The sequence below is a fragment of the Panicum virgatum genome, chromosome 9N (genome assembly GCF_016808335.1).
Source record: "Panicum virgatum strain AP13 chromosome 9N, P.virgatum_v5, whole genome shotgun sequence".
In the NCBI taxonomy this organism is placed as follows: domain Eukaryota; kingdom Viridiplantae; phylum Streptophyta; class Magnoliopsida; order Poales; family Poaceae; genus Panicum; species Panicum virgatum.
Genome location: NC_053153.1, coordinates 15913708 through 15923749, shown reverse-complemented (window position 1 = coordinate 15923749; position 10042 = coordinate 15913708). Strand labels below are relative to the sequence as shown.

At 45.9% G+C, this 10042-nt stretch overlaps 1 protein-coding gene and 1 long non-coding RNA gene across 2 annotated transcripts; one reads left to right on the top strand and one right to left on the bottom strand.

The window, feature by feature from the left end:
• Window positions 1-688: 688 nt before the first annotated feature.
• Window positions 689-8255, bottom strand: LOC120692568 (protein PLASTID TRANSCRIPTIONALLY ACTIVE 16, chloroplastic-like). Its single transcript, XM_039975922.1, has 4 exons — window positions 7251-8255; window positions 7079-7147; window positions 2170-2228; window positions 689-1425 (listed from the first exon to the last, which is right to left on the bottom strand). Exons 1-4 carry the CDS (start codon window positions 8136-8138, stop codon window positions 936-938), a joined length of 1506 nt encoding a protein of 501 aa, XP_039831856.1. The 5' UTR covers window positions 8139-8255; the 3' UTR covers window positions 689-935.
• A 112-nt stretch (window positions 8256-8367) lies between these two features.
• Window positions 8368-9702, top strand: LOC120692569. The gene is made up of 3 exons (XR_005682675.1): window positions 8368-8646; window positions 9028-9182; window positions 9282-9702. It is a non-coding gene; the product is annotated as an uncharacterized LOC120692569 (long non-coding RNA).
• Window positions 9703-10042: the final 340 nt, after the last annotated feature.

The window sequence follows — 10042 nt, the reverse complement described above, 5'->3', positions numbered from 1 at the left end:
TGTCTCAATTATGTATGCCTACAACTTTCTTGAATAGTTGTATGGCACTGTAGAGTATAACAACTATGTAACGGCAATTGTCACCGGCTAACATTAATTTTTCCTATGGTACTAATTTGAAAAAGTTAGAAAGATGCATGTTTCTACTTTCTATCAAATTATAAATAACCAAATAAATATTAATTGTTACATATCAATCACCAAATGTCCAAAGCTAAGTAGTGGTTTGACTATGAGTCTATGACATTCATTGAGTCTTGCATGCCGTCAACATCTCAAACCAGCGCCCAGGGAGGCAAGGCAGAGGCGGGGTGAAAGGCTCGAAGGTGGGCCTGGGTGAAGCTGGACCGCAGAGAGGTGAAACGACGGCTGTGATTCAAAATTTTAAAAAATATTTCCAAGCCCCAGAAATTACCAAATTTTAGCAGGGACAATATGAAATCACAAGGATCATTTTGCAACTAAGAATCACTCGAAAAGCGTTCGCAGATTGGTCGCAGCAAAAAGAACAAAAGAGTTGTTTTTGTGTTTTCCAAGAATTTTATGGCTCGAGTCACATGTTATAAAATTCCACAAAAATACTTTAAATTCATCATTTAAAATTTTTAGGGGCACAGTTGCACAGAAAAAAATTAAATTTACTTCACAAGGGCACATTCACACAAGATAAAAATAAATAACAAGCTTATGCAATCAATGCCCATGATGCTTATTATGCTTCAATGATGCTCATGATGACTTTGCTTAGTTGTTAATCATGTTTAACAAGTTTGGGTCGTGACACCAGTGAACATGTACACTGGAAAATGGGGGTATTCGTCGACAGAACAATGCTTCGTTACAGCCAAATTTACACGGATTTACTAATTCACATTCCAAGATCATATAAAAGCTTGGACAAAATCACGTAGAAGATAAATTTTGCTCTCCTTAGGTCAATCGTCGTCCACATACACCGTTTCTTGCTTGAAGAGGCCGCCGAACACTGGCCTTACTTCAGGCTTGGTGTCCGGCTGCTTCGGTTGCGGTTTCACCTTCTGTGCCACTGGCTTCACGACGGCTCTCTGTGGTGCAAGCTTCTTTGCCTTCGCCTGGCCTCGCACCGTGGCGATCTGTGCCTTCGGTCCCTTCTCCGTGGAGGTTCGAGTAGTCGTCGCATCCGCAAGCTGTGTTCTGAACTTCTCCCAGGAGAAGTCTGTGCTGATCCCTTTGGCTCTGCTCAGGAGGTTTTCCAAAGAGGCTTGGGCCCCATTCACGGGGCTAGCGGCTCCCTCCTTTGAGGGTGACTCCATCCCCTTGGCTTCGAGATTACTGGCAGCTGCTTCAGCTTCACTAGCTCGCTGTGAGGCCAGGGCCACCTCTTCTGCCTGTGCCTTTGCAGCAGCTTCTTGGTACTCCTTTCTTCTACTATCTTCAGGAATAGCTCTGAAGAAATGAATAAGTAATGAATCGTAAGATAATCTTGAAGTTTTAGAGTTTTACAAATTTCAAACACATCAAGGGATCCTTTGTAACATGTTCAGTTAGATTGACACTTCATGAGTACAGAAACAACATTATGAAAGTGAAAAGCTGATGACAAAAACATGTACAACGAAATTGTTTAAAAAATCATGTCAGAATAAGAAGTAAATACAAAAGAATACAGCACTAAGAGTAAATCCTACATCTGCAAAACGAGTTATAACGTGAAGGAATGATTCTTTGCAAGTTTAGAGATTGTCTTATCACTCAACACATTCTCATAAAAAGCATAACCTTATATCCATTATAAATCAAATAAAGAAGAATTAAACTATTTTGTCTCCAACATTTTCTCAACAAAACTTATGCCGTTATTCGGCTTCAAATACCCTAGTCTTCTCTTTTTTTCTCGAATATGCAGGAGAGCTGCATATCATTGCATTAAGAAGAGGAAAGGGCCAAAATAGCCAAGTTACACACCCAAGACACACGCCACCACCCTAGTCTTTTCTTCTGCATGCAAATTATCTTTTGCTTATTAAGGTTCAGCACAGCTTAAAATGCATGGATCTACACATCGCTTCAGCAACACTTTCTTTTCATCATTTCAGTGGTAAGGTCGTTAGAGAATTCAAGAAACAAATAGCATTCCATCCAAGAATCAAGCAACATATCAGTGAACTAAAAATAGTCTTAGTTACTCACACGAAAGCCTCTGCTATCGGCTTTGATACTGCTGAAGAGTTTGTTGAAACTTCAACAACCTAAAAAATGAGAAACCAATTGTCAATTTAAGTGGAAATTGAGCAGCAAGCACCTTGGATTAAAAAACCAAAACCAAATGAGGGGTACTCAATTCCCCTTTGTTAGTACAACAGCATAAATGGGTATAAAAACTACAAAGGAGGAAAACAAAACACGTCCAGTGATGAAAGAGAAACATATTTGTTATCGCTATAAGAGAAGTTAGAATGATTAGGGACTGCGAATTTGAAACTTTTCTCTGAAATGGCAAGCCAACGACTTAATGGAGCACCATTATACAAGAACACGATGACGACGGCGATGACTACTACCGTGGCACTCGCCGCCACCGTAGCAGTCACGCTTGGGAGAGGGTGTCGCGGTGCCGGGGAGCGGTGGAGGACTGCTACTCCACCTCTCGTTACCATGGACACTCTAGCAGTGATGTCTACCCACATCGCAACAGGCCCTCCCTTGCTGACTGGGGGAGTGACGCCTGGGACAGCTGTCTGCATCGCCTCATCAACACCATGAAGTTCATCTACAAGCCCAAGAAGTGCTCCTCCAGCAAGGTCTCCTTTGATGCCCTCTAGTTCAGATAATGGGAGGAGGCCAGGATCCTGGAGATGCTGAGCGAGGCAGAGGGCAAGGTGGCTGGCAGGCTTCACCTGTTACTGCTCAAGAAGAGACAATGGAAGCTGAGGCAGACGTTCTAGAAGAGAGTGAGATACAGAGGGGAGAAGTGGCATTGGAGACAGTGGAAGAAACTCCATTTGCAGCCAGCAACCCCTTCCCCAGCAACGCTCAGGTTGTGCAGCAGGTCAGTAACACAGAAAATGAATTAGTTAATAGTGCTATTGTTACAACAAGTCCCGAAGATAATGAGATTAATGACCTGTCTTCCTAATCAACTACATTTCGTGTGCCCCTCCAGTTCCTGTACCGCACACACCACCACGTGTGAATGATTTGCAACCAAATGATGATCACTCAAGTAGGGTGCAACATATCAGCACAGAAACACCAACGGCACAGAGGAAAAGCACCAGGCTAGCTGACAAGGCTAAGCTTAATCCAGTCAAGGGCAGCTTGAATCTTGCTCAGAGAGTTTTAATTAATAAACTAGGAGAGCTGTCACCTAATTTGAAACAGAAAGCTAAGGTGGATTTCAATTCTGTGGTGCAGCATTTCCAGCAGCCTGTCACCAAGAAGATCGATGGATGCCCTCATAGTCCTTGTTGAGCAAGGAAATAAGGCAGTGAGCAAGAAGAAGAGTAAGGTGGCCCAATTCCTGCGGGGTAGGCTGGGACACAGAAGGCCTAATTGCCAGGAGGAGCTCGTGGGCTTTGTCAGTTAGCTATCAAGTCCTGTGTGTGTTTAGGTATTTTAAGCAAGAGACCTCAGAACTTGTTGTTCGTAACCACTATTGGGCCGGCAATTTGGCCCTGCGGCTTCATGGGTGCTTTGTATGGGGCCTGGCGCCTAGCACCAACGTTCATGAAGCACGCCAAGCTATGGTCGTCGTCACTAATCGCCCTACAGGTTGTGCCTTCCTTCCTGGGTTGGTTCGGCTTTGTGTCGGACCCTGGTGCGAAGCCACATAGACCCTCCCTGTTGGAAGTGAACAAGTATTTGCCAATTTGCTTGATGTTTCTCTATGTCACAAAAAAATGTTAACTTGTGCTGGAACATCCGTGGACTTAATGCGGCAGCAAGACGAGCGAGTGTTCGCAACACCGTTACCTCGTCGGGTGCAACTATTGTATGCCAGGAAACAAAAATTGCACATTGGTCAACACACTTGGTAGTGGATACGCTAGGCCAACGTTTTGCTAGGAAATACATGGCCTTCCTGGCTAGTGGTACTCGAGGGGGCATCCTCATTGCTGTGGACGAAATTTTTTTCAACCCACACAACTGCAGTACAACTGAGTATACAGTGTCAGCAGATATTACTTTATTACTTTGAGGGCAGACAATACTTCCTGGACCCTCACAGGCGTTTATGGTCCACAAGAGGATCGTGAAAGCGATGTATACATGACAACTTTATCTACGTGCAAAATGTGATAAAGGCTCTATATATAGCAAAGAGGCCAGCATTGTTTATCATGTTGGATATTTCCAAGGCTTTTGACTCAATTAGCTAGGTCTATCTGTTAGAAACTTTACAATCATTGGGGTTTGGCCAAAAGTGGAGAGATTGGATAGCAACGCTGTTAGCCACATCTTCATCTAGAGTTTTGCTTAATGGAATGCCTGAGAAAAAATTCAAGCATGCAAGAGGTCTGCGTCATGGGGATCCTTTGTCTCCCATGTTGTTTATCCTAGCAATTGATCCACTGCACAAATTGATGGAATTGGCAGCCCACAAGGGCCTCATAAACCAGATCCTCCCCAAAGCAGCTAAGCTCCGCTGCTCACTCTATGCGGATGATGCGGCCATTTTCGCAAACCCAGACCGATCTGAATTACATATTATTAGCTAACTCCTACACATCTTCGATCAATGCTCAGGTCTCAAAGTAAACTTAAGCAAAACTGAAATTTTCCCCATCAGATGCAACGATGATTTAATTTCTGATGCACTAATAGACTTCCCTAGAAAGGTCTGCAGCTTCCCTGGAAAGTACCTAGGGCTCCCCCTACACACATGCAAACTCAAAAGGGTGGATGTACAGCCTTTGCTAGATAAAATTGCCGGGCGATTGCCGGGATGGAAAGGGAAGATGTTGTCATCATCAGGTCGGGAGACCTTGATCTAATGTGTTTTAACCGTGAAGCCTATATACCACCTCACGGTCTTTCCAAATCAAAAGTGGCTCATCAAGCAAATTGACCGCATGAGGAGAAGTTTCCTTTGGAAGGGAGAGGAACCTGAGAAGGAGTGTGGTGGACAGTGGCGAATCCAGAAATTCTTAAATGGGGGCTGATTTCTTCTTTCCTCTCCTTCTTCCTCATCTTTTCTTCTCCAAAATGAGGGGGGGGGGGGCTCCATGGTGTTTTTGGGTCTAGGGGGGCTCCTGCTGCCTTCGCCCCTGGTGGTGGACATTGTTTGATAAATTGGCCAACTGTATGCACACCAAAGGATATGGGAGGCCTGGGGATTCTCGATCTTGAGCGGCTAGCAAGAGCTCTTAGACATCGATGGTGCTGGTTCCAGTGGAAGCACAATAGTAGACTGTGGGTTGGTCTTGACATCCCTTGTGATAAGAGTGATCGAAACCTGTTCAATGCCTCAACAATAGTCACAGTGGACAAAGGAAATAAGGATAGTTTTTGGCATTCAAGTTGGGTTAACGGAGCGGCGCCAAAAAATTTGGCACCCAGTCTTTTTAGAAAATCAAGGAGGAAGAATTTTACTGTACAACAGGCATTGAACAATAATTTTTTGGATTAATCGGGTGTGCCCCTTACATACGGATGCTGAGTTTAGGGAGTATGCAAGTCTATGGGAACAGATCAGTTTACTTGATTGCAATCCAAATAGTGATGATAAGATTATTTGGAGATGGATGTCAGATGGGAATTATACAACTAAGAGTGCATATCGCATCCAGTTTGTTGGGCAAGCAAGAAGACAATCCATTATCCCAATTTGGAAGGCAAAGGCGGAACCTAAATGTAAATTCTTTGCATGGATTCTGCTGCACCGAAAGATATTAACAGCAAACAACTTGGAAAAAAAAGAGGATGGCCCCATGACCTGTTATGCAAACTTTGCAACCCAACACCAGACACACCAAAACATCTTTGTAAACACTGCCCGTCACTTGTGCAGTTTGGGATCAGATGGCTAATTGGCTATATTAGCACCAACTACTGACCAGCGGTTCTATGAGTTCTATCTACAGATGTTGGAAGAAATGTCAAGCGATGGTCGCGAAAGAGAGTAAATCCTTTTTCGACAGACTCATTATTTATTTCTGGTGGAACATTTGGAAGGAGCGCAACAGACGAACGCTCAGGCGGGAAGAAAAGACCGTGACAGAGATAACTTATCTAATCAAGGAAGACGTCCAGCAGTTTCAACAGGTAGTAGAAGTAGTCAACAGAATCATCCCAACCTCCTAGTGGTTTTCTTTTCGTTAGTTTGCTGTTTTTCTCCTAGTGGTGCGTGGTGTTACCCCAACCTCAATAGTTGAGTCTGTTTCGGTGGCGTCTGTTTCGAGTTGGGTGTCTTTGTATTTTAAAGTCTTTTCTCCTTCTAATAAAAATTCAGCAAAAACTCTTGGCGTCCTTTCGAAAAACTTATACAAGAACAGAGCAGAAGCTTCTCTTTCTGATAAATTCTGGTGATGTAGGCTAATCAGCAATAAAACAAAATTTATGTTCCTTTTCATATGCTATACTCAAAGTGCATTCTTATCATATGGTTTTGCAATTTAGAGCATGAAAATGCTACTGACTGCATCTACCAAAACGGGAGTTCATAATCTTTGGAAACCTTGACTTGCAATACAACTGATTTACTGCATCTTGAGGAATTAAATTTCAGAACCACGGAATGTATTTATCTTTACTTATGTAGTATAAGATATATGCCTTAATTTGATTGCTTCTCAGTTGTCAACGACATTTGAAATTCCCTAGATCTGCACAAAGGGTTGCCAGAAGCATGAAGCATTTTCCACACAAAAAAAGAAGCATGAAGCATTGCAGACTATCATCAATATAGCTGTAGCTGTTGAATAATAACTACTTTTAAACCATCAAATATGCATATGCATGCCCTGACCCCTGAGTTTAGATGTATGAGTACTATAAGTGCCCTTAGGGCTGTACCAAAAACTGTGCATTAATTCTATCTCATAGTGAGGAGATGCAAGGCAATACCACATACAGATCCATACCGATGTAGTTTACGTACCTTATTCTCGGCGACTGCCACATTGGAGAATATATCAGCCACAAGGGCCGCTATCTGTGACTTCGACACCTACCACAGAGCATAAAGGCACATAGCTATGCATGTAAGCAACAACATTGACTCTTAAAGCATGAGCATTGGAATGAATGTTAATGCTAAGAGAGATATATACCTTGCCGGTGTCGGTGCTTGAAATTGTGCTGGACGATTTCGATGCTCCCTCCTTGGCGAGGATCAGGGGGTAGGAGCTCTCAGGGCTGTAGTCGTCGGTGAGTGAAGCCTTGACAAGTGTATAACTGACATCGGTCTCCACCACCTTGGCCAGGAATTGGCTGAGCGTCAGCGTTTGCACGCGGGAGAAGAGGTTGGAGAAGAAGGACGTGAAGCCGTCGAGCACATTGTAGGTGGACCCACCGCCCCCAAGGCCGCCGCTGGCCCCCTCGTCATACACGACGACGACGTGCGCGGCGCTGGCGAGGTCCGCGGCCTGCACAACCCGGAGCGCGTCGTCGGTGGTGACGCCCCCGGCTTCGGGCCCCTTCTCGCCCGGGCCGACGGTGACCACGACCTTAGCAGCGGGGCCGATGGCCTTGGCGATCGCCTCGGGGTCGTCGAAGTCCGACTCGACCGCGTTGAGCCGGCGCGCCTCGGCCGGGGATATGAGCCGGTACGCCGCGGCGAGGCGCGCGAGCTCCTGCGCGGACTCGAGGTCCGGGACGCCGGCGCGCACGGCGAAGCCCTGGCGCAGCAACGTCTGCGCGACGCGGACCCCGGCCTGCCCCGTGGCGCCCGCGACGAAGACCGTCTGCGAGTCCTTCCGCCCCCTCCCGCCGCCACCGCCGGCAAACAGCGACCCCGCTGCGGGCGTCGGGAGCGCCGGTATCAGCGAGGTGGCGTCCGCGAGCTTGCCGAGGTCCGCGAAGAGGTTGGTCCTCTTCTTGGCGGCGTCGTCATCCGCGCCGGGCTTGGAGGCGCGGCACAGGACGGTGGCGGCACGGCGGCGAAGCGGGGAGGAGAGTGGGCGGAAGGAGGGCGGGCTCGAGGTGAGCGCGGGAGCCATAGGGGCGCGGCGTCAGGCGGTCGAACAGGTGGTGGGCATGGAAGCCGTGGGATGAGGAAGGGGTGGAGATGGGTGGATTGGATCGCATGTTTGGATTTGGGGAAGTGGCGGGCGAGCCTATCGGGAGAGGACAGGTCGATCGCCGTTTATCTCCTCGTGGACAATCCATGGCCGCGGTCTCGCGCCGCGTCAACATCCCGTGGATAGTCTGCTGCCGTTCGGCTCCCGCTTGGCCGCTTGCTCCTGAGCAACGCAAAGCGCCCACTTTGCTCAAGAAAAAGAAAAAAAAACGCAAGGCGCCCACTCGGCTTCCGCTAAATTCGCTCGCTCGGCTCGCCTCCTGATCGTAAATTCGTAAGTCGTAACGCAAGGCTTGAAGCCCTAACTGGCGCTCGAGTGTGGCGACAGTGTCGACGACGGACGGCGAAAGCCCTACCAGGCGACGGCGACGAGCGGAGGGGATCAAGCGGCAGTTCACGTCACCTCGTGCGAAGTCCTACCTGGCTAGGTGAGGTGATGCTGCTGATTCGCTTCATGCCTCTCTAGCGTAATCGTTGAAGCTTCTTGTGGCTGCTTCGTTCCTCGATCGCTTTTTTTTCATTTTGGTCATCATCTTCCTGGCAAGGCAATCTCGATGTTTGCTTCAATGGCTGGTCGTTGTGAAATTGTGCAAGGGGCACACTAGAACGATGTACAGGTTGCAAGAACGATCTCATAAATGCTAGCACTAGGAAGCCAAGCCAAATTAAACAGATCATGCTAGCACTAGGGATGCCGTCATGTTGTTTCTCAGGCTACTGTAATTTTGCTTCGGCGCTTGTGAGGATGTGACATCGTTTTCTGCTTTGGCGCATGTGTGAATGATTTAGTTGCTTATTCTCCTATGCAGGTGATCAACCATCAGCCTCCGTGGCAGGTGTTCCGTCTTATGCTCTCATGGAGGATCCACATTCACTAGAAATTGATGTTGTTGGTGGTGATCGACCAGAAGAGGAACAACAAATAGCACAAGTTGGGTCAGTAGAGAATAAAGTACCTAATGAGGTAAAAATATGATAAATCTGGACAGCAGTCATGATATTTTAATTTTTTTTCTTTTGATAGCACACCTTGGATTGGCAATTGAATATTTGATATGTACAGAAGGTGCTTGATAAATCTAAACAAAATTTGACCACACCTGAAGTTGGAATGAGTTCTGAATATGAGAAAAAGGCTTATGAGATGTACAACACCTATGCTGAACGGGTTGGGTTCAATGTTAGAAGAAGCAAGACAAAGCACCGCCTAGATGGCAGTTTACGTCAGAAACATCTAGTTTACTGTTGCCAAGGATATCGAGAAAATGATTCATCACAAAAGAATATTACAATGACGGGTTGTGATGCTCGTGTTCAGTTTAGCATCAGCAGAGAGGGGCTTTGAAGTGCAAAATCATAAATATATGTATCTGTGCTCTTTTGATGTTAAGGGAACCAGTCATCTTTTATCAGTCTGACAATTTCTAAAATATGAAACCTGATGGCAACATTTCATGTCCTGTGGATTTACTCCTTTTAGTAAACATTGTCTTGCACTGTTCTTATAAATGAATCTTCCATTTTTCTCTTCACCTGTCATTTAAAGGCTCGCAGTAATTCAACATTCTGTATGTGGGCAAAGAAGGATCCCAATCAATAATTATTTATTTTTCAACAAATGAGAGAAAATCTCATTTTCAAGAACATCCATATTTATTTCAGAATAATATCTCTTTTGTAATACATCCATACATTGTACAATTTGAGAAGTACACTCTCAGGTTTTGGAGGAGGAGCTGCTGGTTGGTGAGCCACCAGGCTGGATCTGGTTCAGCCTGGAAATGGTTCATGCACACAGATTTAGGAGAAAAACATGGGAAGCCC